The sequence below is a fragment of the Nycticebus coucang genome, chromosome 8 (assembly GCF_027406575.1).
Source record: "Nycticebus coucang isolate mNycCou1 chromosome 8, mNycCou1.pri, whole genome shotgun sequence".
Taxonomy (NCBI): domain Eukaryota; kingdom Metazoa; phylum Chordata; class Mammalia; order Primates; family Lorisidae; genus Nycticebus; species Nycticebus coucang.
This window is the reverse complement of record NC_069787.1, coordinates 8,105,398-8,132,108: the sequence shown is the minus strand read 5'-3', so window position 1 is coordinate 8,132,108 and position 26,711 is coordinate 8,105,398. Positions and strand designations below refer to the sequence as shown.

At 42.0% G+C, this 26,711-nt stretch overlaps 1 protein-coding gene across 3 annotated transcripts in view; it reads left to right on the top strand.

Moving 5' to 3' along the window:
* ATG7 (autophagy related 7) overlaps positions 1-26,711 on the top strand; it is a 273,640-nt gene that overhangs the window by 100,786 nt on the left and 146,143 nt on the right. For all 3 annotated transcript variants that reach the window (XM_053600407.1, XM_053600408.1, XM_053600406.1), the window contains exon 17: positions 11,961-12,041. In XM_053600407.1, coding sequence (XP_053456382.1) covers positions 11,961-12,041 — 81 coding nt within the window. The remainder of the gene's footprint in view (positions 1-11,960; positions 12,042-26,711) is intronic.

Here is a 26,711-nt window from a genome sequence, read left to right as displayed (position 1 = left end):
GCGCCGAGCCTGTATATTTACTTTTTGATACAGAGTACTCACTCTGTTGCCCCAGGCTCACAGCAACCTTGATTCTGGGCTCAAGTGATCCTCCTGCCTCAGCCTCCCAAGTAGCTAGGACTACAGGTGCCTGTCACAAGTTTTTTATTTTTAGTAGAGATGGGGTCTTGCTCTTTCTCAAGCTGGTCTCAAACTCCTGAGCTGAAGCAATCTACCTGCCTCGGCCTCTCAGAGTGCTAGGATTACAGTGCATTATGATATTTTTTGAAAATTGAAGAGGTTTTCACTCTGTTGGGAATTATTTTCCTACATTCCGTGCATATTTATTAGCCTGTCACACAAAGGCTGTCCCCATTAATGAAGTGGTGCTCGTGCCCATAAGGCCCATCTCAGGATCTGCGAGAACAGACTCAGAGAGCAGAGTGACTCCCTCAGTTCCTGCTTGCATGCCTCCTGTTGTTAGGACAGTCCTGTCATTTCTCATTTGAAAATGAGAATCAGAAGAGAGGAAATGACCTGTCCGTGGTATCCCAGAGAGTTAGTGAAAGAGCACAATCCAAACCTAACTCACACTCCTTCCGATGTTATTTCCAAGGCTCTGTGAGGAGAAGGAGCCTGGCCTGCGTGTTAGCAGACGTAGCCTCTGGTTGCTACCCTAGCCCTGTTGCACTGAGCCACCCGTCACAGAGCTCGTGTTAGTCACTTAACCTGCTTGAACCTCAATTTCTGTATCCCACAAAGCACTGTGAAAGTGAGACTTTCCCACCTGGCTTCACACAAGGTGGCATTTGTTTGACACGTATGTCTTAATCTTCTCTACGTTTCAAGTAGAACCCAGCAGGCACTGTAATAACCGTCTATCAGAAGGAAGCTGACCTCTGCTGTTGAAGCTTTCATGTTTCATTTGAATCATTTGCAAGTCTCCCTACCTTTTCTCTGACCTTGAGATGTGTTTTCATCTCCTTTACAGATTCAATACTGAGAAGGGCCTTAATTAAATTGCCAGTCATGCCCCTGGACTCGTTTCCTTCTTTAAGTCCTTTATGTTAAATTACTGCAGTTGTAGTTTTCTCAGTGCTGAGGCCAGAGGGCGAAACAGTCTCTTTATAGACGGGCAGTGTCAAAATGCATGTGCTCATGTTTTTAAAAGTTCTATGGCAACAAATCCCTCACAGTGTTAGTTATCCCCCTTGAGCCTCACGACTGTTTGTCATTCACCAACTCTGCTAGCTCTTTCTCTTCGTTTTCAGACGTCTCAAGGATTATTTTGGTTGTTGGCCATCTCTTCATTTGGCCTTTTCAAAGCCCGAAGAATAACACAGCCATATATGGGAAAAGCCCAGTTGTGTGTGTGTGTGATTACTTGCTTACATTATTTCAAGTTTCGAGCCTTTATTTTTAGTTACTTTCTAAAAAAGAAAGCAGAGAAAGAACTTTAAAAATTAATCAGGGTTGTGTGGTCCCCATTTATAGGCTTTAAACAACTTTTTTTTTTTTTTTTCTTAAGTGGAGTGAGTCCATTTATGCAACTGTGTTTTGATTAGGGGAACAGCGTTTCCAAACAAACACTGGGCTGTGTTGCAGTGCCCTTGTTGCAGACTCAGCACTCCTCTCCTCTTCTTCCTGGCTCTCTGGGACAAATGGTTTCCTGTTGAAGAGGAACTTGGTAAACCCCTTTGTGTACTTTGTATGCAAAGAATGAGCAGTGAAGGTTACTGGGTTCATTTTCCTTCGTTCCCCAAAGGAGAATGTTTATTAATTGGCCCCTGTGGAATGAGATGTAGTAGAAAAGGGATGGTCCTGGGACTGAGAATCACCAGGCCCCCAGCAACTCATTGTGTAACGTGGAGAAAGTTCCTTAACTTTTCCTGCATTCTCTAGGTCTCTACTCCTCCTCCGTGTCAGACCCGGGAGGCCTAAAGATTACTTACTTGTTCTGTCGTGGGACTGCAGACAGAATCTGGCCCATCCAGAGATTGGCCAAGTGTAGAAAAAGGCTAGATTAGGCCCTGAGGTTCAAGGAAATTCTGCCTGGAAAAAAACCTCTTATTGAAAGTGAAAACAATGAAAAAACATTTAAGGTGAAAACATAGGCTTATGAGTTTCTTGGGTTTTTTTGGCTTTGTGTGTGTGTGTGTGTGTGTGTCTGGTCCAATGTATATGAATTAGATTCTGCAAGCAGGTGGCAGTAAAGTGTAAATTACTTTGTCTTAAAAAGAGAATTCATTTTGTCAATGCATAAAATACATATAAATAATCAGAAAAATTGTTAAATGTGCAATGTGATGAGTTATCACAAAATGAACATAGTCGTATACTCACCATACAGATCAAAATAAAATGTTGACAAGCATCCCTGAAGCCCCCCTTATTTTTATTCCAGTTATTATTGCCTACTCCCTGCAGGGAGCTAAGTACCTCTAGACCAGGCGTCCTCAAACTTTTTTTTTTTTTTTTTTTTGTAGAGGCAGAGTCTCACTTTATGGCCCTCAGTAGAGTGCCGTGGCCTCACACAGCTCACAGCAACCTCCAACTCCTGGGCTTAAGTGATTCTCTTGCCTCAGCCTCCTGAGTAGCTGGGACTACAGGCGCCCGCCACAACGCCCGGCTATTTTTTTGGTTGCAGTTCGCCGGGGCCAAGTTTGAACCCACCACCCTCGGTATATGGGGCCCACGCCCTACCGACTGAGCCACAGGCGCCGCCCCAAACTTTTTAAATAGGGGGCCAATTCACTGTCCCTCAGACCGTTGGAGGGCCGGACTACAGTTTAAAAAATATATATATGAACAAATTCCTATGCACATTGCACATATCTTATTTTGAAGTAAAAAACAAAACGGGAACAAATACAATTCACACCACTTCATGTGGCCCGTTGGCCACAGTTTGAGGACACCTGCTCTTAGACTCTCCACATCACTGGGGACATTTATCTGATTCTGAACTTGTGTAAGTAGAAATCACGGAGTGTATACACTCTGGGGTTTATCTGCTTTTGCAGAGAGAACTTTTTCATTGTAAGTCTTAGCATAGTAGCGTTATTCCTTCTGCTTCCTATCAATCACCATCTCTTATTTAAAAAAAGAAAGAAGTTGTCTTTTCCTGGGCCAGTGGCTCAACTCTGCAAGGCCAGATCCTTTTTCTGGTTCTTTCGTGGGAGGCACAGTTCAGGAGTTATAAAATGTACAGGCCACTTGATACCTCCAGGAAGTCGGTTTGCCACAGTGAGAGGTCCTGTGTGTAACAGAAGCTAACTGCCTATTGGTCTGCTGATCGTCTGGGTGGACATCATCAGAGAAATATAAAAAGAAGGCAGAGGTACAGTTGTGTAAACACCAACGTCAGTGATGGATAAAGCAGTTAATATTTTTTGTCTTTGGGAGGACATACTCTTGGTTGTAAAGTACTAATAAAAAAGACCCTGAATCTGTATGCCTTTCTTCTGGACTTGCCACCCCATGGTTCTCTCAAGCTCTTGAACTCTTTCTTTTATTTATTCTACTTTTTGATAGTTTTAGAAAAGTAGAATAAAACCAAATCTAGGGTAAGACCCCAGGAAGGAGCTGGCCTGTTGAAATCTCTGTTTGACACAAATGCTGAGACAGAGCTGATGTCTCTAGCCATTAGCTGCTATTTATTTGGCCTGTCTGCACAGGCTGTGCTCCCCAGATCCTTGGCCTTGGCCTTTAGCTTTTAACAGTGTCTCTTTACTGTGCTCAGAAAGACTTGTCTCAGTGTGCCCCTGACAATATAGACAGATTGACTGCTGAGGAGGGAAGTTTTAGAAGATAAGCAATAAGGTATAGCCCAGGGAAAGAGAGGAATTTCCTTTGCCCTCTGGGTTTATGCTTTCTGGCTGATGATGATGGATGTGGTAGGAGGCAGGGGCAGGCTACGTGTTTCACTGTATCGGCTATCATCCTGTCTCCTCCGTCCATCCAGCCATTCCTTCCCAGACGCTGACTTTGCACCAAACACCAGTGAGTTCAGAGCAGCTAAGTAACCGGTACAACACTGAGTGTTGAGTCCCATTTGCTTTTGGGGTCATCTAAGGTGGTAGATGGACCCTAAGCCATTTGAATGCAGTGGAATCTCATTCCAGTGGGGAAGCTCCGAGATACAAGGAGCAATCTGGGTAGAAGATCTGGCAGTATCTGGGAGCCCCTTGGAAGAAGAAAAGGGAATTTCCCTTTCCCCAATAATTATCAAATTATTGATAATGTCAGAGTTCAAAAGCATCTCTTATCCCAAGAGGAGCTGGCCTAACTTAATAAGCTGAAGGATGTCACTTTGCCTCTTGAGTTTTGCTTATGCAATGAGGCTGTCGTATTTGGGAGGTCCCATGTGGGAGGCAGCCTGAAGCCTTTTGTGATCATATAGGTCTGTTTAGGATCCAGCTTTGCCGCTTAATTTCACTTCCATTATCTCATTTCACAAAGTGATTTGAGGCAGCTCTTGCCACCTGTCACTATGTGACTCTGGGCAGGTGACTTATCTTCTGACCCTCATATTTTACATGTAAAATGGGGCTAATAGAATATGGGCTGATTAATTTACAGGTACTAAGCACTATCACGGTTCTGGACACACAAGAGACACTTGTAAATGTTGGTTTTATCATTTTCTTTCACTTTTAATTAAATTGGAAGGTTAACTACACCCCTGAAAAGGAAGCTACAAAGATCCTGTGAAGACTCTGGAAGCAATGAGTGAATAGGGAATGTTTGGGAGGATTAGCTCCATTTTGCAATATTTTTCTAAGGATAAAGCTGGCTCATTTCCAGCTTAGTTCTTTTGCCCCTTGGTAGCTCTAGTTCAATAATGAGAGGTGGATCAGGTGGAAGCTGAAGCTGTTGTCTGAAACAAAGACTACTGTGGGATGCCTGGGGTTTTGCAATTGCTGAACTCTCCATTTTGGCATTGAATTTGATTAAGACCCTTTTCAACATTCGAGATTGATTTGGAGTTAGTTTTTATTTATGCAAACTCTAAGCTTTAGAAATATTGCCAGGCCTGCTGGAAGCTGGTGTGAAGTTAAAACAGTGGGTTCCACTTGTGGCTATAACTGTGCCTTCCCAGAATGGCTGCTTGTTTCTGGGCACCAGATCTTAGCTTCCCCTCGAGGCTTGGCTCTGAAGCTGATTTTACTCAGCTAAGGTGAAGAATTAGGGGTGGGTGGCCCACGAAGAAAGAGGCTCCTTTCTGTCCCCTATCTAGCTATTTATGCCAGCTGGGCATGATTGACTGAGGATAATTGAATCCACTTGATAGAGATTAAGCCATCCAGGTGTTGAATTTTTGTTTTGGAGGGTGTTTTTAAAAATACTAAATTCCTCTGTCATTCTCTTTACCTCTTTACTTCTCAGCTCTCTTCCTCAGGCTTTAGAGGCAGAAAAACTAGAATTCAGATTCCTGGTTTGGCCACTTGGTAGTGTGGACATTTTGGCAAGACGTGTCACTTCTTTGAGCCTTGATTTCCTTATCTGGAGAGTAGGGGAAAGTCCACAGAGTGGTACTGAGTCCAAAACAAGATGTGATGCTCAAGAGCGCTGGGCTCAGGCTCAACAATGCCAGTGCTCTTCCCTCCCTCCAGCGCCTCCCCAGGGTACCATTTTCCGCATCCTCCCAGGACATGCCTTCCTGCACAGAGTCTAAAGTCAGGAGGGAGCAGTTGTTTAAGTGGAGGCGAAAAGGGAGAGGAGTAAGTGCTTTAGGAGAGGCGGAGACATGGGTGAGAAGGTGCTCAGCGTCTGAGGAGCTGAAAGGCCCGTTCACTGTGAGACAGCGGGTCAGTGCAGCCCACTGGAGGAGGCAGGATGGCTGAGGCCATGTTAAAGGTTTGAACTTCAACCCAGGGGCATAAAGAATCCATTGAAAGCTGAGGCATGCTATGGTAAGTTTTAGCTCCCACATGGAGACTAGACTGGAAGAAATAGGAGTGGCTCTGGGTGTAAAATAGGAGTCATTTAGGCTTAAATGGGACAGCCGAATCCAGAGATTCTCACACCCAGCCTTCCATCAGAATCACCTCAGAGCCAGCTCTTAATCCACATCTCCCAGCCTATCCCAGAGCTGCTGGGTGAAAACCTCCAGGGACATTAGACGTTTGAGAACCACCACTTTAGTCAATGCAGAAAGGCTTCTTGGTGGCATCATAATGGGACAAAGTGACTCCTCAAGGCAACACAGACCAAATTGTGCTCTTTGAACAGATGTTTGAATTTTGCGCTCCCACCAACACTAGTGTTTCTAAAAGACCTTGTCCCCAGCGCACACCTCCAGCCCAAACAGGTGCTTCTGCCTGAGAGCCTTTGGGCGCTAATTAGACACACAGGTGTGCCTGAAGAATTCCCGGGCGTGAGGCCCATTTAAGGCCCTATTCTGAGGCTTTCTGCGTTCTGTGTGCAGGGTTTCTCTCCCCGGGGTGAGGGCAGTGTGTCCTGTCTTCTAAGGCCTTCCTGGCTAGCCAAGCTCAGCTACAGCTAAATGCCTCAGGTCGCAAAACAGGGATTTCCGCTCAAGCTGCCTTGCCCTTTGGGCAAGGGGGTGATGAATGGTAATCGTATTTTCTTCTAGGCTTCTATCCTCTGTCATTCTGGGGGTGTAAGGGTGCCTTAAATGTTTGAGGGGTAGCAAAGATACACATTAATGCTTTTTCCTAAAATCTTCCATAGGATGCTAACATTGGTGATTATTTTGGAGGAGAGGGATTAAGGGTAATGAGGGCTTATACTTTGCATTTTGTATCTTCCTGCATAGTTTTTGAAAAGTTAATCGAGATTATAAGCAATTTTTAAAAATCACCTTTTTCAAGGCATGATTTATATAAAGTACACCCCTTTTAATATGTGCTTTTTTGTTTTTATTTTTTCCTTAGAGGCAAGGTGTTGCTCTGTAACCCAGGCTGGAGTGCAGTGGCACTGTCATAGCTCACTACAATCTACAACTTCCTGGCTCGGCAGTCGTCCTGCCTCAGCTTCCTAAGTAGCTGGTACTATAAGCACGTGCCAACATGCCTGGCCCATGTTTTTATTTTTTGTAAAGACAGGGTCTTGCTGTGTTGCCCAGGCTGGTCTGGACCTCCTGGCCTCAAGTGATCCTCCTGCCTTGGCATCCCAGAGTGCTGGGATTACACGGATGAGCCACTGTACTGAGCCCATTTTAATACATTTTGACAAATGTGTGCACTAATGTTTAACCACCACCAGTGAGATATGGAATATTTCTATCACCCTAAGAAGTTCCCTGTGCCTTCTCCCAATTCATATCCCCACCTTCAGCCCCAGGCAACTACTGATCCAGTTTCTATATGGGCCATTTTAATTTCTTTGTTTTTCTGTGTTAAAAAATAATGGTATAAATTTCAAAGATAAAATGCGCGGAGAAATGGGCAAAGTTTGGCCCCTTTAATGAGTCTCTCTTTTTCACAAAGCTTGGGATGTATATGTGTGTTTTTGTAAGTGAAATTGGCAGTTTTTTTCCTCCTGTAAGAATGAAAATGAGAAAACGATATTCAGAGGAGGCTGTTTAAAAGGCAGTTAAATTTTTAAATATTTTTTAAAGATAGGCAAATGGAAGTAAGTGTGTGATGACAGTGGAGGGTTGTTTTTGCTTGCTCCTTTGTTCTGTCATGTGCTACTATTTTTATTTATAGAAGGAGTTAAAATTTTTTCTTTTATTAAATCATAGCCGTGTGCATTAATGCAATTGTGGGGTACAATTTGCTGGTTTTATATACCATTTGAAATATTTTCATCAGACTGGTTAGCATAGGCTTCACTGCATTTTCTTGGTTATTGTGTTAAGACATTTATACTCTACACTTGGTAAATTTAGCATGTACCCTTGTAAGATGCACGTAGGTGTAATCCCACCAATCACCCTCCCTCCGCCCATCCTCCCCGCTCCCCTCCCCTCCCTCTCCTCTTTCCCCTTCTTCTTGGGCTATAGTTGGGTTATAGCTTTCATATGAAAGCTATAAATTGGTTTCAAAATTTTTTCTTTATAAAGCTGTTTAATACCCGCCTGACTATAAGTAGAGATTGACTGTAAAAATATTAGTAATAGAGCCGGAGTTGAGAGTAAGCTGTGTGCTGTCTCAAAAGTTAGAGAATTTACCTTGAACAAGAGGTTGCAGTTCTTGTGTGGGTAGAAAAATAACTTTATCACTGTAAAATGCCTTTCAATTTAAATGTTAATTTAATATAGACTAAATTAGGTGGTGTGGTGGTGTATTTTTAGAAAATTGGGACAGTACTAGCTAAAGTGCTTGCATCCGTTTTCTGACAGCTACAGGTGATAGGGGTGTAAATAGGCTGCCTGGTAACTGAAAGCACAGAGTTTCACTTGCTAGCCTGACGGGATTCACCTGGGGCTCTTGTTAAACATACGAATTCTCAGGCCACACCCCAAACTTTTCAAATCAAATTCTGGGAGCTGCTTCTGAAGAGGCAGGTTTAGGGCAGCGCCTGCTGCCCCCATGTACCAGAGGTGGTGGGTTCAAGCCTGGCCCCGGCCAAAAACTGCAACAACAACAAAAAAAGGAGGCAGGTTTAGAACAATATTGAACGAGCACATGGCTTCATAGACTTTGCACACTTCTGAGTAGGAAGGTTCTGGTGCATTTTTCTCCACCCAAATAAGGGACAATTCTTCTTTGATTATTAATTGGGGCCGAGCCTCTCAAAATAGGTGTGTATATATTTATTAGGACTTTTGCATAAAGTACTTGGATTTTAGATTGCTTTGGGATTTCTATGTTTGTCTGAGGTGCTAAAATTTTAAGTAGCAACCTCTGCTCTCTAGATTTTATACAGTCCTTAGAAGGTTGAGAAAATTCAGATACATTATGAAAATTCAGTTCATCGAGCAGCGCCTGTGGCTCAGTGGGTAGGGCGCCGGCCCCATGTACCGAGGGTGGGGGGTTCAAACCCAGTCCCGGCCAAACTGCAACAAAAAGCCGGGCGTTGTGGCGGGCGCCTGTAGTCCCAGCTACTCGGGAGGCTGAGGCAAGAGAGTCGCCTAAGCCCAGGAATTGGAGGTTGCTGTGAGCTGTGCGACTCCACAGCACTCTACTGAGGATGACAAAGTGAGACCTGTCTCTACCAAAAAAAAAAAAAAAAAAAAAACAACCCTCAATTCATTTGTAGCATTGATGATAGGGAAAGGCTTCAAATTGCCTGAAAATGCCAGTGGTAAGTTAAGAGTTTTTCTGTGGTTTATTTGGGACTTGCTTTCTTTGTAAAGTTCAGATATGAATGATTTTGCAGGCTTTGGGTTGTTTATGTTTTACTAGTTTGTTTCTTTCATAATTTATTGAATACGTCTTATGAGCAAATCCTTGTGAGTAGCTAATAGTTCAGGTTGTGCCTTAACCCCTAAAAGCACAGGAGATAAAAACTTAGTTTTGGGGGCTTTTTTTTTTTCCCTGTTTGTTTCTATGAGATAGGGTCTTGCCTAGTTGCCTGAACTAAAGCATAGTGGCATCGTCGTAGCTCACTGCAATTTCAAACTCCTGGGCTCAAGTGATCCTCCTGTCTCAGCCTCCTGAGTAGCTACGATCATGGACACGTACCACCAGACTCAGCTAATTTTTTTTTTTTTTTTTTAGAGACGGAGTCTCACTTTGTCGCCCTTGATAGAGTGCTGTGGCATCACAGCTCACAGCAACCTCCAGCTCTTGGGCTTAGGCGATTCTCTTGCCTCAGCCTCCTGAGTAGCTGGGACTACAGGCGCCTGCCACATCGCCTGGCTATTTTATAGAGATGGAGTCTCACTTTTGCTCAGGCTGGTCTCGAGCTCCTGAGCTCAAGCAATCCACCTGCCTCAGCCTCCCATAGTGCTGAGATTACAAGCATCAGCCACAGTTCCTGGCCTCCTTTTTCTTCTATTCTTCACTTCTGGGGTCTTTTTGCAATTAATTTTGTTTTCGTTTTCCTTCCTCTCCATTTTTTCCTCTTCCTATCTAACCAAGTCTGCTTCCTCCTTGCCCCTCAGCTTTACTTCCCCATCTCCAATCATAAGATAGTTCAGCAGAGAAAATTACCAACATTCTTTGTGTAACGCAAAGCTCGATGAAGCTGTATGAGAGAAGAGATTGTAGAAACCTTTGCTTGAAACACACATGGAGGCATTAACATGTAGCCTGTATTAAAGAACATTTACATTGAAAATGTGATAACTTTGTTAAAGTTCTTTTCTATGTAAAATTAACAGTAATTAGGGTATGGGGAGGTTCACTGGGACTGCTAGTTCAAGCCTGTAACTCTGGAGCTCGTGAGCCTTTCAACATTCCCATCTGGGACTTGCCACAAGTCTCTCTGCCATTTTGATGTGTCATATTTTGGTACCCTGGATACCAAACATACCACCCTGATTGTGCCTCAGGTGCTGGATTATGAAAGGGTCACCACATTCCTGAGATAAAGGGAACTGAAAGATTGTCTCATTTGCAGAGGCTCATAATGAGTCTGTTGAACTGATCCTGGCTGTCTAATTTATAATCTCTACCAAACACTTTGTTTCTTGACGGCATTAAAATTACATAGCATATTGATAAGGACATTTTTTAAATTGCTACAGGCATTTCCTTTAAGATTAATTTTTTTTCTAGGGATAAGTATTCCCGTGCAAGTATACTATTACAGTATGGGCATAGAGTTATCCAAACTCAAAAGGAAGTCCTTTTCTTTAGTTTTAGTGTTTTTTGCTTTTTTTTGGTGGGGGGGGGTGGATGGAAGGGGTGTTGATAAGATAGTTAAAGGCAACTTGGGTGGATGAGTTTGTTCTTTTGTTCTATTCACATGAGGCTTTTAAAGTTGTAAGGAGACCTGATGTTGAAGGCCAAAGCTGTGATATCTTGAGAAAGGAGGGAGGAAGCCAGCCAGCCTGGAAGCCTAGTCCTGGGCCAGGTTTGGAATCAGGAGATCTACTTTGGTGGTGGGATTTTTGTTATAGTTTTTGTTTTAACCTGTCACCCAGCTTAGAAAGTCTACTTTTGAATCTTAGCTCTGTCACTGTTTACCCAAGCCAAGCTGTTTTAGCTTCCTGAGCCTGAGTTTTGCCAATATAAAATGGGATATTTAGGAAGATTTATTATCTGGCCTATTATACAGGGTAGCCATAAAGCTCACGTGAAATTAGATGAATATTTTAAAATTGCACATGAACTTTATGGCCCCCGTATGTTGAGTCCTCTGGGGCTTTAGAAATTTCACCATTCATATTTTTAGCAATAATATTTCAATGATATATAATGGCCAAATGTCATATATGATGTTTTACTGCCCCTTTAGTGTAAGTATAGTTCTAGAGGTATAATATTTTGGAATAAATTACTTAAATCAGAATTATGAAACCACTCTGTAAATGTAAATTGGTTGTAGTCCAGAAGTTTATGCTCAAGGTGGTGCTGTTTCCCCATAAATTGCATGATGATTAGCATTTATTTTATCTCTGTTCCAAATCAAGCAAATAACTGAATATATATTTAGGACCATTTCTGCCTTCCATAATCCCTAAGCCATCTTCTCTTTGCAAGGCTCCATCCTCCCAACATCATATAGTAAAATGCTCATTTCTCCCATATTCACCATTACATATATATGAGAGTTGAGTCAAAGTATATGCATTATGCGTGTGATGTGTTAAAACAATACTTTTCATATTACACTTTGCTTTCTGTATAATGGAGTCAAATTTGTTTAATAGGCCTCAAACATTTGAAAAGCTTGTAATCTCTGGTTTCTCCCTGGAACAAAGGACCTAATATACTTCTTTCCCAACCTGATTACAGTGTAAGGAAAAATATTAATGTTGAGCTTCCTTTTTGGTGGTAATCTCATCATTGTCAGGACCACCATATTAATCATTTCCTACTTCTTGTCAGAAACTGGACATGCATTTTGTAGATGTGGTCATTTGTGCTTGATGTGAATTATTTTGCTTTGTTTGTTTTTAGATCCGGGGATTTCTGTCACGGTTTGATAATGTCCTTCCTGTCAGCCTGGCATTTGACAAATGTACAGCTTGTTCTTCCAAAGTAAGTCATTTTGCATTTGACATTTTTTTTTCAAGTGAGCCCATCACCATTTGACCTCAGCCTTATTTGCCAGCGTTGACCCCAGCCTTACTCGCCGGTGCCATTGAAACCAGCTTAGGGCTTAGGGTCTAAACGAAAGGACTTTGTTGTTTTCGTTTATCTGTATCCATTCTTGTAGAGAAACCAGCCTGAGAAAACTTAATTTATAGCATACAGAGAGACTGAGTTAGGTATTTTAGCTCTGTGTCAGTTCTAGCTTCATGGAAATTTTGGCTTGAATCTGAACTTTAGTGGTCTTTGTTCCTCCCCTAGAGGATTCCTTCCTTGCATGGATCCTCATAGAGCAATTTTTAAGAATTACTCCAATGTGGCCGGGTGTTGTGGTGCCTCTAGTCCCAGCTACTCGGGAGGCTGAGGCAGGAGAATCGCCTAAGCCCAGGAGTTGGAGGTTGCTGTGAGCTGTGTGACGCCATGGCACTCTACCGAGGGCAATAAAGTGAAACTCTGTCTCTACCAAAAAAAAAAAACAAAAAAAAACAAAAAAACCAAAAAACCTCCAATGATGAGATTCCAGGCAGTCTGGCTGTGTGTCTTTTGGAGATCCATTTAGTGACAAAGAAAAGTAAACAGAGATTAGGGCCCTGGATGGGTAGCCAATAAAAGCTTTGATCTTTCCAGAGATTCTGAAAATAGAGCTGGTATGTTGTCCATTGTAATGGGCAACGGCTGATGTATCAAAACTGCCAACTGTGATGGTATCTTATTTTGTAATGGGCTTTGAGATACCGTATGAGTTATTTTTACACGTACACTGTGTGTGATAGCTGATTCCCTTTGGGTGTCCCTTCAAGCTTTGCAGCATCCAGGGATTTGACCGAGGCTTTTAAGACTCATGATTGTTGATAAGTAAAAATTTGCATGTTGAAGTACTACGCAAATAGTGTTGGGAGTCACTAATCCCTAACTATGGCCTCTCAGTTAGAATTTGGGACTACTTTTCTGTGTAGCCTTCATCTGGTACTATGGAAGGAATTGAATCATGGGGAAATTCTCCACATTCTGAGTTGACAAACTTCCTTGAAAACTTTACTTAAGTTACATTTTGTGAGAAGCTCAATCCTAACCAATTTTTCTAAACATCTAATTTAGATTTGACAAACAATATTGATATATTTGATTAAATTTAGTTGCTCAAAAAGTAATTTTTTTTTTTTTTTTTGCTTTGGAAGTAAATTAAGCCTCTGTTTTATCATTATGTATTCCCAGCACCTGTGTTGAGATTTAAAGCTTATCATTTACCAGTCCTTAACCCAGGAGCTCATTTTTCTGTAGGTTAAGCTATCTTATATGTGGCTCGGCGCTTACAGCTCAGTGGTTTTGGCACTGGCCACATGCACCCTGGCTGATGGGTTCGAACCTGGCCTGGGCCTGCTAAACAACAATGACAACTGCAACAAAAAAATAGCAGGGCGTTGTGGTGGGTGCCTGTGGTCCCAGCTACTTGGGAGGCTGAGGTAAGAGAATCGCTTAAGCCCAAGAGTTTGAGGTTGCTGTGAGCTGTGACGCCATAGCACTCTACTGAGGGCAATATAGTGAGTCTCAAAAAAAAAAAAAAAAGCTATCTTATATGTGGCTCAGTGCTGATAGCTCAGCGGTTAGGGCGCCATCTACATGTACTGGGACTGGTGAGTTCGAGCTGAGACTGCTAAACAAACAAACAAACAAAATAGCCAGGTGTTGTGGGAGGCGCCCGTAATCCCAGCTACAAGGGAAGCTGAGGCAGGAGAATCGCTTGAGCCCAAGAGTTGGAGGTTGCTGTGAGCCGTGAAGCTATGGCACTCTACCTAGGGTAACAGCTTGAGACTCTTGTCTCAAAAAATAAAAAAAGATATATGTGCTCAAGTTAGGGCCAAAAGGATGTCTGCATGCACTTCTGTCTTCAGAAATGCAAGTTTTAGGATTATGTGCTCTTTAGTGGAATAATTTTTGAATGGCTGAGCTAATTGATCTCAAAGTAACTTGGCAGTATTAATTTTCATGTGGAAATCATTTGGCATGGGTACCAGAAGTTTGCCTATAGCCTCATGACAATGAAATAAAGATGATTGGGTTCTCTAAGTGAATGCAAATACTCATTCTTCCTAGTTCTAATTAAATTAGCCCTTGATATACCATCTATAAAAGAATCACAAACATACCAGCTAACTGGGTTCCCTTATATTCTTCAAAAGAAAATAGCTTTGCATTTTTCTTTCACAATTATTATAAATATTTAATAAATAGACGGATCACCTTTTTCTAGGTGTCACTGTCATCAAAATTATTTCGTCTTGGTGGTCATTCTGAGAGTCCTACTTTACATAATACGAACTGACTTGGATTTTAACAGCTGTGCTGTTCCCATAGCCATCACTTTTCACGTAGTCTGGGTATTAAATTTCTCTTGTGCTGAAAAGGCTCTTCAGTGGTGCACGTATTTCCTTGCAGTAGAAGCATAGCCGTTACTCACTTGGCTGCATTCTTTATTCGCTTAGGAGAATGTCATTCTCTACTATCTGCAAACCCAATATTAATTCTTTGAAATGACAGATCCAATTACACGTTCATCTCTGTGCATGTGAATTTTCCTTAATGCACCCTTAACAGAATGCTTTCTGTACTGAGTCATATCATAATTGTTATTGTTTCAAAAACACTCACTGGGGCTAAAAATGACTTTTAAATATTTCTCCTTTGACGTTCATGAAGTAATTTTTTTCCTTTGGTAGTTTTCAGTATTGTTTCTTTCTCCCCCAGAGGCCATGCCTGTTTCTTGATTTAACCACAAAGAGAGACAGAAAGATTGGAGAGGTAGAATAAACTCTGATAAGTAATAATGCTTTGGGCGGCGCCTGTGGCTCAGTGAGTAGGGCGCCGGCCCCATATACCAATGGCGGGTTCAAACCCAGCCCTGGCCAAACTGCAACCAAAAAATAGCCGGGCGTTGTGGCGGGCACCTGTGGTCCCAGCTACTCGGGAGGCTGAGGCAAGAGAATCGCCTAAGCCCAAGGATTTGGAGGTTGCTGTGAGCTGTGTGAGGCCACAGCACTCTACCGAGGGCCATAAAGTGAGACTCTGTCTCTACAAAAAAAAAAAGTAATAATGCTTTTATTCATTACCTTGTTTATGAAAAATTATGTGTATGTATGTATATATTTTTATATAGCCTGAGGCAGAAAAGAATACAGTTCTCTGCTTGTATGGCAGAGAAGGTCAAATCATTGACCCACAAAGCATTTCTTACCTTTATTTGATGTGAGGTTGACATATAGTGAGATGAATTGTTCCATCTTTCAAAAAAATTAAAGAATGGGGTGGGGCAGGTGGTGAGTAATCACTTTCATTTTGGTTTCCGTTTATTGTCTTACAAAACTTTGCTCTCTGTCACTGCAACCTTCAAAAACCTTATTCGAGGTTTACCTAAGTTGCCTTTTAGTTCTACAACGGAATTTAGAGTCAACTAGAGTATTAGAGAGTTACTACCAGAAGGAAAAGTATAATCTTGAAACTAATATTCCTAAAAGAATTCCGCATAATGCATTGAGTTAGTTTGATGTGCTAGCCTTTCACCTAAATGTATTTTGTCAGATGGGGTATCTTTTGATTACCTTTCTATTTTGATACAATTTTAGACTTACAGAAAACTTACAGGAATAGTACAAATAATTCCTGTAGGCCTTGTCCCCATAGTCCCAGCTGTCAGTGTTTACCGATACACGGATGCTCTCCTTCCCTTTCCCCTTCCCTCCTTCTTTCTTCCTCTCCCTATTTTTCTTGTTTGGAGAGACTGTGATTCCATATAAATCTCCTAAGAACAAGGACATTCTCTTACTTAAACATAGTGTATTTATTAAATTCAGGCAATTTAATGTTTGCATATTACTATTATCCAATCTACAATCTATATTTCAAACGTTCTTGTCTGTACTAGTTAATGTTCTTCATAGGTTTTTGTTCTCCCAGATCAGGATCCAATTCAGAATCAAACATAGCCTTCAATCTGGAAATATGGAAGAGTTCCTCAGCCTTCCTTTGTCTGCCCTTTTTTTTTGGGTGTGGGGGAGACAGAGACTCACTCTGTCACCCCGGGGTAGAGTGCCGTGGTGCCTCATAGCTCACAGCAACCTCAAACTCTTAGACTCAAGAGAACCTCCTGCCTCAGCCTCCAACGTTGCTGGGACCATAGGTACTCCCACCTAGTTTTTTCTATTGTTATTTTATTTATTTGTTTGTTTTTGAGACAGTGTCACTTTGTCACCCTCAGTGGAGTGCTCTGGCATCATAGCTCACAGCAACCTCAAACTCTTGGGCTCAAGCGATTCTCTTGCCTCAGCCTCCCAGGTTACTGGGACTACAGGTGCCCGCCACAATGCCTAGTTATTTTTAGAGACAGGGTTGTGCTCTTGCTCAGGCTGGTGTCAAACTCCTGAGCTCAAGCAATCTATCTGCCTCGGCCTCCCAGAGTGCTGGGATTGCAGATGTGAGCCACTGCGCCCAGCCCCTCCCCGCCTTTGTCTTTCTTAACCTCGGCATTTTGCCAGTTATTTTAGTAGAATATTCCTCCATTTGGTTTTTCCTAGTGTTTGCTTATGATTAAATTCAGGTTATGAATTAAGAAGTGTTGTATTTTATCACACAACGTTATTTTATCCCCTGTGGAATGTTAATTCCCCCCTTTCCATATTTGTGACTGCCTTCCCAACAGTGAGAAACCTAATGTCCATTATCCTGAATATATTTATTTGCTGAAGTCTAGAATAAACAGAAACTCATTTCAAAATTGCTAACCCATACTACTACAGAAAATAAACCTAGTAACTAGAATTCAGTTCTTTTTTGCTAGGTAAAATTTATAGACTGAGAAATGCGTGAATCTTAATTCTGTAAGTTTTGACAAATGTATACGTCTGTGGAACCCATACTCTTCCAATCAAGATGTAGGACTATCTAAACTTTTTTTTCTTTTCTGCTGCATATTGGAAGAAAAAGAATTGTCTTGGGCCACAGAGTAAATACACAAACACTAATGAAAGCTGGTTAGTATGCAAAAAAAAAAAGTCTGAGGTCCCCAGGTTGGACCCTCCTGAATTATTGGGCATTGCTATCATTCCAAAAAGTTCCCTGGTACCCCTTCCCAGTCACTTCCAAGGCAAAAGAGAGTATGTTGAATGTTATGACTATTCTCTCTCTAAATCTACACATTTTGGGATGCTTTATGCAACATAGCCTTATTTCTGAGACCTAGAAGTTGCGGTTTTCTCAGATCTGCAGCAGCAGGGCTGTGCCTTAGGAGATGGCATGTAGAATTTTCTTGTTCTTGTTGCACAATTCTGTCACTTATAACCTTTCTGATACTGTGGGAGCAGCCTGTTAGGAAGAAACTGGCTCCAGACTTGGTTTACATACCATCTGGGACCTGCCTATGACACAGATGTAGCAAGATGTGCCCAGAAATCTGATCTTGAGATTTTCATTAGTGATTAGCAACCCTAATAATATACTCGTTCTGGTGTTGACTGTTCGATAAGCTCTTCTGTCAATGGCTTATGATTAAACTTTTCAAAGCGACTTGCTATTAGCTTCTTGAGTGCATCTGGGCACGTGTCCTGGGGAGTGATAGGGAGACAGTGGATTAGGAATAATAAATGTCAGATGGTATCATCAGATGGTAAATTGTACACTCTTTTAGCGATTGTCACAGCTAGCCTGCTCATTTATTTTTTGATACCATGTAATCTTTCCTTTCTTCTATTGTATTTTCTTGATATTTGAGAAACGTGAAATACCTGTCTCTAAGAGTGCTGCAAAGGCCCCATTTAGATGATAAAAAAGCAAATCATACATTTGGAAGGGATGGTTAAAAAGTTTTACTGTGTATCTATTAGCAGACATTTATTTATTCAGCTGAAATTTTTGTGTGCCAGAGATACAAAGATGATTTAAATAGCCACTGTCATCAAAGAACACTACTTGGGTGAGACAGACCTGTAAGCCAGTAACAGTCTCTGTCACATTGTGCTATGCTCTACAGTCAAGGTTTGTCCCCTTGCTATGGCAGGGCAGCAGCAGTTCTGTAAACGAGGAAGACTGGGGAAGGGCTTGCAGAGGGTGAGCTGATGTTAGACCAATAGGAATTTCTACAAACACTTGAGAGAGAACAAGAAGAATTCCAGGCAGGGAGGATTGCATATGTAGTAGCCAGAGGTAAGAAAACATGACACATTTACGAAGCTGTTCGGTACAGCAGTTCTGGCTGAGCTTAGGAAACCCAGTTCTCTAGACGTTGTCCTCTTGTCTTTGTGAGTGCCATTTCAATTTTAGCTATTTTTTTTATTGGATTCTAGTGTACTTTGTGTAACATCTGAGGCTGCTGTTTTGAATGTTACAATTCCAACTACAAACTCTTGCTCACCAAGCTCAGGGGGCTGCTAAGGAGTCCAGCAGGGTAGTGTGGAGGGCAGGAAGTCTGGGGATTTCTAGGTCCTGGCTCTGTGTGCCTTGCCGGCCCACTGAGGTGACCACAAGCAAAGTCCTCTTCTCTCCCCACCCCCATCTCCATTTCTTCTTTTGTTCAGTGAGTCAGTTGGATGAGATAAGCTCTGGCTCTGTACTGACACTTTAACTTATTAGCTTTTATATTTTATATTCATCTTATATTATTCTTTATTTCACAAGGTATATTTTAATTGCCAAAATATATAATCCAAAAATGTATTTAAGGAGAAAGAAGATAACCATAATCGAACCATTTAGATCACTGGTAACTTTTTTTCTACCCTTCTTAAGTTAGAAAAAAAATCATATGTGTATATGTTAGTATACATAGATAATTTTTTTTTTCAAGCATTCCTGCTATAAATTGGAAATTAGCTTTAGACAGAGGGATTTATGGTACTGCGTCAAAGATACTCTCTGCTTCTCAGGTTTGATAGGGTTTTAAATCTCAATCATTTACAAGGACTGGCCAGAGCCCAATCGGAAGAGCTCTCCAAAGCCTGTGCCAGGAATTTTTGCATATGGCCCCTCAATGGCAAATATTACTCAAAACTGGGCTGCAGCCAGGTTTCCTTGCTCCCTTCCATAAGGGACATAAATCTCTGATTTGGAAAATGATGAGTAACCCCCAGGTTCCCCTTTTCCTATCTCAATTACCCAGCAAGGACGCAAGTCTTCTATTTTTAACGTGTGATGGATTCCATATGTCTGGTTGTATGGTGTAAACTATATCCCACATCTTATCCTTAGCAACTAGTGTTTCTCTAATCTCCAGAACTGCTTGGTTCCCAAAAGGAGATGAACTATCCAGCCAGAGACAGTGAGGAGGATTTAGCTACAAGCCTTAACCTCAGAACTGTTGGCTCTTTACCTCCTTAAAAAACCTTGGGCATTTCTCCCTTTGCTTCAATTTCCTCATCCATAGAGGGAGGAAAATATTTTTTGTTTCCCAGGAACATTGCAATGGCTGACGTGTATCCAGTTCCCTGTGGCCATGTACCGAGGCCTTTGCCCACTCCTGGGACTGGTGTTGACATCAGAAATAAGAAGAAAACAAAGACCCCTGTGATTGCATTAGTTCTCCTGGGGTGTGTGCAGACTTTTCTGGACTCACTGTTTGTCCACCAGAAGGTACAATGAGAAGGATTGAGTCAGTGATTTGGAAGTCAAGGCTGCCCTGGCTTTGAAAGGCTGTAGAAACACCTTTCATTCATGTCTGTTGACAGCTGCCAAAACTTTGTCCATGATTCCAGAGAGCTCAGCCTTGTTAGTTCCTTCTGACCTGTGTTCTTCTGAGACTACCTAATCAATAGTTAGACCTTCTCCTGTCTGTGGTTACAAAGGCACATTTAGCCTACCCAAACCCATTTTTTCTTACAGGATTATTTTTATTAGCCAGACAAGAAAGTTTAGGGTTGTGTTTTCCAGGGATGGTTCATCTGACTGCCTGGCCCAAGTGTAGTCTTCACAGTGTTGAAAAACCCAGTTCCTTTTAATTTGGAATTAATTTCTTTCACTGTTAACCCTCCCCCCAAACCCATTCCTTGGTTCTTAATTTTTTGAGTAATGATCCACGTTTGAGTCAATGAAAGCAGTCACCAATGCTTCCCTCAAGAGCATAGCAACCCACAGGCATTTCAGTGGCTTCTTAAAGCCCATCAACATGCCTGTGGGTCCTAGTAAAGCACTCCTCCTCTGTGAGTTTTGCTTTGGGACTGTTCCCAAGCTCTCCTGGATGAGACGCTGGATAGGAGGGTTGCAACTAGCCCCACGAGGACTCGGCTTTTGGCTTTGGGAAGTCACCATCTCTCTTTGAAGACTAATGTTCCTCAACTGTTATAAAGGGCGATGCGGGGGATGATCTACCACTGGGGTTTGTTTTGTGACAGATTGTGTAGTCTCTTGATCAACTATGTGTATTTTATTTCTTTATGGCAAGCTGTATCCAACTGGGGGATGGGAGAACATATTAACCCTCCTCCGAGTTCTAAGGATTAGTACTCCCTGAACTAGAGGGCCACACTGTCTTGACTCCTAAGGGGAAGAAGGGCCCCAACTATCATCTATTTATGTTCCTTCTTTCCTTTTTTCTTTATATCATATATTCATCATCATCCTCCTCCTCTACCCTCAATAGCTTTGAAAGGAAGGGAGGGATAGAGGGAGAAGCATGTAGTAACTGCTACCCAGCTGTTGAAACAGGGAGCCATCGGGCGGCGCCTGTGGCTCAGTTGGTAAGGCGCCGGCCCCATATGCCGAGGGTGGCGGGTTCAAACCCAGCCCCGGCCAAACTGCAACCAAAAAATAGCCGGGCGTTGTGGCAGGCGCCTGTAGTCCCAGCTGCTCGGGAGGCTGAGGCAAGAGAATCACTTAAGCCCAGGAGTTGGAGGTTGCTGTGAGCTGTGTGAGGCCACGGCACTCTACCGAGGGCCATAAAGTGAGACTCTTGTCTCTACAAAAAAAAAAAAAAAAGGGAGCCATCAGTTTGAACTGGAAAAGTTTTTATGGACAAACACATATTTTATACATACACAGGTTGTATTTACAAGCATTTATTTTAATGATTACTGCCCTAGTTCAATTCAATGATTTTTATAAAATATTTGTGGATGATATAAAAGTGAATAAGATAGCCTCTGAAGTTTCTGATGATGTCTTTCTGGACAAGATAGTAAAGTTATACACTACATGATTATACGTGTATAATTCAGGTACATACAGGTATTTGAACCTCTTTACTCAAGATATGTCCCTAGCTTGGCAGGGGTAACTGGCAAATAGTAGGAACTAAATATGCCTTGAAAGGTAAAAACAATTAATGAATAATTTGGTAGATAAATAAACAGCACAACAAGGGGAGAAAAGGTAGTCTGTGCCCTCTGGGAGCTTATAATCCAGTAGACTGCTAAGGCACAGCAGCAGAATGCCCTTTGCCTGTTACCGTGGAGGTGTGATTTGTCATTAAACTGTAAGTGGTAGCTATTACTTAATGTTACAAAGTTCTGAATATTTATTCATATGAACTTCTTTCCAGCTTTTATCATCTCATTTGCTTTAGTTGATGCTTTCGATGATTTGTTACTGTGTTGGATGATCATTTCCAGAGTGTATCAAACAAGAAGCCTTTGGGATTCATCAGAGATGACTTATTGAAGAAAGGACACCTTCTGGCAGCGAGTTCTTTAAAGGGTTTTGCTTGCTCTCTTGCAGAATTTTCAAATGTCTCAATTTTACTTTTTCTAATCGGGCCTTCCTGCCCGTGTATTTCTAAAAGCACTTATCACTAGAGCCTTTTGCCTCAGAAGATGTGAAGGAGCTGTTTGAGAACACGCTGTTCCTAAAGTTATTGTCCCTGTGCCTTGTTCACATAACATTTTATATTTATGATGGTAGCATGAACAAGACGCAGTTAACCCTGCCAAGCCAGGGACATATCTTAAATGTCCCTTCCCTTCCCTTCTGACAGCATTCAAGTGTGCCTTCAACAGTGTCTTGAGAAAGGGCAGCATCAGCTGGACTGCTGTGGAGGGCACGTTGGGTACTCACACTCCTTAGTAGTCAGAACTCCCCTGTCATCGTAACTCTAGGCAGCCCAGGTGTCTTTGTAGTCAACTGTGGATTCACTGAAACATTTGGATATTTTTAAGAACTTTATTGGCATTCCACCAATTTGGGATAGAAATCCATGCAAAAGTATGTTTTCGTGTTATGTGTGAAGACAGGAGGGACAATTCCGGTATTTCCTAGTTCTCAGTTGCACTTCATACTTTCCTTTCCTTCCGTGTCAGCTCTTCCGTGAAGAACCCTGAAGGGAGAGGGTAACAAACGTGGAAATTGAGGCAAGAGGTAATTAGTCATTGTTGCATTGAAACTTCCCAAATATGGAGCATGAGCTTAACGTTGTACTTTCTTAAAGATTATTGTAGTAGAATGATGTCTGTCATGAATAAGAAAAACAAAAACATATGCGTATTTCCCGGTTCTACCGGAGAAGTAGGAGTTTCTTTTCACATGTCTGACATAATCACTCACTACTTCCTACCTTGGTATTGTTACTATTATTATTATTATTATTATTATTATTTGCAGTTTTTGGCTGGGGCTGGGTTTAAACCCGCCACCTCCGGCATATGGGGCTGGCACCCTACCTCTTTGAGCCACATTAAGAATATTCCAGGAAAAGTATACCTGGAAAATGAAACCAGCATTGTCCCATCCCATTCTGCTCCCAGGGGTAAATTGTACTTGTTTCATTTGGGCTATAAGAGCCTGAAATAGTTGACAAATTCTTCTAGGGAAATGGCTTCCCATCTCAGAGTATTTTCTTAATAGCCTCAGCAGTGGTGAATTCTTGACCTTTGAGGGTGGGTTTGATTCTTTTATTTTTATTTATTTTTTTGAGACAGAGCCTCAAGCTGTCACCCTGGGTAAAGTGGTGTGGCATCATAGCTCACAGCAACCTCCAACTCCAGGGCTCAAGCGAGTCTCCTGCCTCCGCCTCCCAAGTAGCTGGGACTACAGGTGCCCGCCACAATGCCCGGCTATTTTGTGGTTGCAGCCATTGTTGTTGTTTGGCGGGCCCGGGCTGGAGTTGAACCGCCAGCTCAGGTGTATGTGGCTGATGCCTTAGTCGCTTGAGCCGCAGGCGTAGAGTCTGATTTTTTTATTTTTTTTATTTTTTCTGTAGAGACAGTTTCACTTTATCGCCCTCAGTAGAGTGCCGTGGCGTCACACGGCTCACAGCAACCTCCAACTCCTGGGCTTAGGCGATTCTCCTGCCTCAGCCTCCCGAGTAGCTGGGACTACAGGTGCCCGCCACAACGCCTGGCTATTTTTTTTGTTGTTGTTGCAGTTCGTCCAGGGCTGGGTTTGAACCCGCCACCCTCGGTATATGGGGCCGGTGCCCTGCTCACTGAGCCACAGGCGCCGCCCTGATTTTTTTATTTTTAAGAAAAAAATTTTAAGTACTACAAAGCTTAAAATGGCACATGGGTCTGAATAAGTGAGAACACTAATAGAAAGGAACTCAGACGAATTCGTATCTTTTGCTCTGAGACCGAGCAGGATGTTTTGATACAGTTAGTGCAGCAAAAAGGAACACTGGCTTTAGAGACTCTGCTACACACTAAACTGTATGTCCTGGGGCAAGTATCTCAAACTTTGAGCTGCAGTTTCCTCAGATATTAAATAGTTAAAATACCATTTTTAGTAGCATGAAGATTAAATAAGAGCTTGTATGCTAGATGTCAGGTAGCTGGCACTTGTAAATGTTTTCCATTGCTCCTTTGTATGAGCAGAGATAAGGTGCCTTTCCCATTACCTTTCGTAAATCCACTCATTTTTGTCATTGGCGGCCATAAAAAACTTCCATCTTTAGAAATTGAAAGGGAGAGGAATAAAAAAGGATGGGCAATTTTTTACAAAGGACGCGGCCTCAAGAGTAAGCAAATGTTAATGTGCAGATTATTAGATTCTGTCTTTTTCTTTTTCTTCTCTTTCCCCTTCTCATGTCGCCTTTTAATCTAGGGGTTTAACTAGTGAACCAAAGTGAAGCTGGGATTTAATATTCCCTGGAGCATGCATTAATTCTCTTTTTTCCAGGGGCCAGACAATCTGCAAGTATGTTCAGTGTCAAGCCTACAACTTTAGATGAACTGGCATAACCCATGGGCGAGGCTTCTTGTCTCTTCCCTCTGAAGTTTTCCTCTGTGCTCTTAGAAGGAGGGGCGGAAGGGACCCAGGATGGTAGTTCTCGGCTCAGCACCAGGCCTGCTGCCCGCCAGCTCAGTGGTTCTTGTTCTTGTCTCACATTGCTTCTTGGAAACCTTTCTCCAGCCTCAATCGTCTTGCTCTTTCTTGCCACAGTTGTAATGAGTGGCAGGCGAGTGCAACACAGGCAGGGAGGATAAGCTGCCTGGTTTGATCTTTAAAAGTGCTGCACCGTTTCTGTGTTCCTTGGGATCATTTTATGGGTGATTTCCGAGTATCCCTTTCCAGTGTCCTGTGAATTGGCTAGCAAGAGAGCTTCCCTGTCTATCGGATGGAGAGAATGTTAGGTTCTAAGGGATTACTTGAAAGTCCAGGATTTCCACCTTCTAATTCAGTTTCCCACCATGTTAAACATCCCTGAAAATTGTGTGGTAGGATTAATTCATACTCATTAGGGGTGAAAATATTGTACATTAAAGTTTTAGCAGCTTTGAGGACTGACTGGTTAGGCTCCTTCAGGCTGTGTTTGGGAGGACTTGCCCTTTTGAAGGGGAATCTTGACACCCAGAAGAATGTATTCCTTTGGTCATATTTCAGACTGTGTTGTCAGGAAAATCACCTGGGCTAGAACAGCTTCTAGTTTTCTTCTAGCATAGATGCAAGGTGGGATGAGAGTTTAAAAGCTTTTCCTCAAGGAACTGTTTATGACAAACATAATTTGTTTTCCATTTTGCTTAATTTTCAGCTTCAGTGTTTTTAAAAACATTTGGAAGGTAGGGACATACAGCTGCTAAGAATCCAAGGCAGTGCTGTTTTGAAAATGCAAATATTTCTGGTTTGCATTTACTTGAGGAAGTAGGATAGTTGCCTCCCATCTATTCCTTTGAATACAGATATTGTTTAAGTGACATCGTTTTCAGTAGAATACATAGTCCAGGTAGTTTGGGGGAAAATCATTAAAGGAAAGAAAGTAAGTTAGAGTATTGTGTTCTAGGGGCCAAGAAAAAGAACGATGGTATTTTTGGCAGGTTCCCAGGCCCAGAAAAACCCACACCCCAAGGCTGTCTCTGTAACTTCCAGTGGTTTTCCCACTGAAGAGAAACAGCCTTTTCTGTTGGAGGGCTCAGGATGGCATGTTTGTACATCAGCTTGATCTGAAGCACAATATTCCTGCTTTGAGGTTATGTTCCAACAGGCTTCATTTAGGAAATAGGATGCACCACAGTTCTTGCAAATGGAACTGAGCCGGTTTTGCTGCTTTCAACAGTTTTTTTGGTAGAAATCAGTAGCTTCCAATACTAGAGGTTATTATGCCACTGGGTTGTCGGTAACAGTAAAGTCAAATCTCAGACCAAATTTTGCCACACATCTAAATGTTTATTAGCAAGCATGGGCAAAAGTAAGTCCTTCAGCATGATGTTACAGGCTGGGAAAAGCTCCAACCCCTGATACGTATCTCACATCAAAGGTTAAGTAGAGACAGATGTGGAAAAATTCTCATTATAATTAGGACATACCTAACCCTTCAGTTGGATCAGGTGATGGAATCCCTTTGTTATGTGTCCAGACCCAGGACCAGAGTTCCAGGCCCAGAGTATCACTGCAAAGAATTTTAGGCTGCCTTGTTTACTGGGTTCTTATAACCCACATGTATGTGCAAGGTTAGAGATCCCTGTACAATATTTCAGCCAACACATTTATCTTAAATACCATTATTTTCATCAGGAAAAATTACTTCCACCATTCTTTATACCCATTGAGGAGTCCTCTGGGGGGATTTAGAAGCTGTAGTCGGTGCATTTACAATAGCCATGCCTGCAGTCTGCACTCCTGATTAGTGTACCTCAAACACTAGCCAGTGACCTCTGAGAGGCAGAGAGGGTGTACATGTTCTCACATACTTGCATGCATGTGTTCACATTATGTGTGCAGAAATTAAAAATATAGATAATATAACAAGAAATATCTCTTTTTTTTACCCTGGAATAGTATGTCTTGCATAATGTTGCCAGCCATTGATGAATGACCTGAAGTGTCATCTGACCATTAGCCTGCCGGAATTAGCTAGAGCCACTGATGGTTTACTCATAGGGCAAGGAAAGGAGGGAAGAGAACGATTGTTCTTAGTTTTATAGGCTCTTACATGCTTTTTTCATTCCTTCATCTGATCTTCTGATATGAAGAGGTATTGTCTTGCCCACCCAATTTTGTAGACAAATCTTTGTGTTGGGTTATAGGGTGATTACCTTAAGGAACTAAAACATAAACTCTTATCCTTTGAGTACATTACAGGAATTGAAACACAAAGTCTTATCCTTTGATAGTCTCTCATAGTTCATTTTAACTATAGGGGTAAGTTACTACCAAGAAGAGCTATCATTATTCTTCAAGGCATACATAGAACTTTTCTACTTGGAGCAGCTGTTG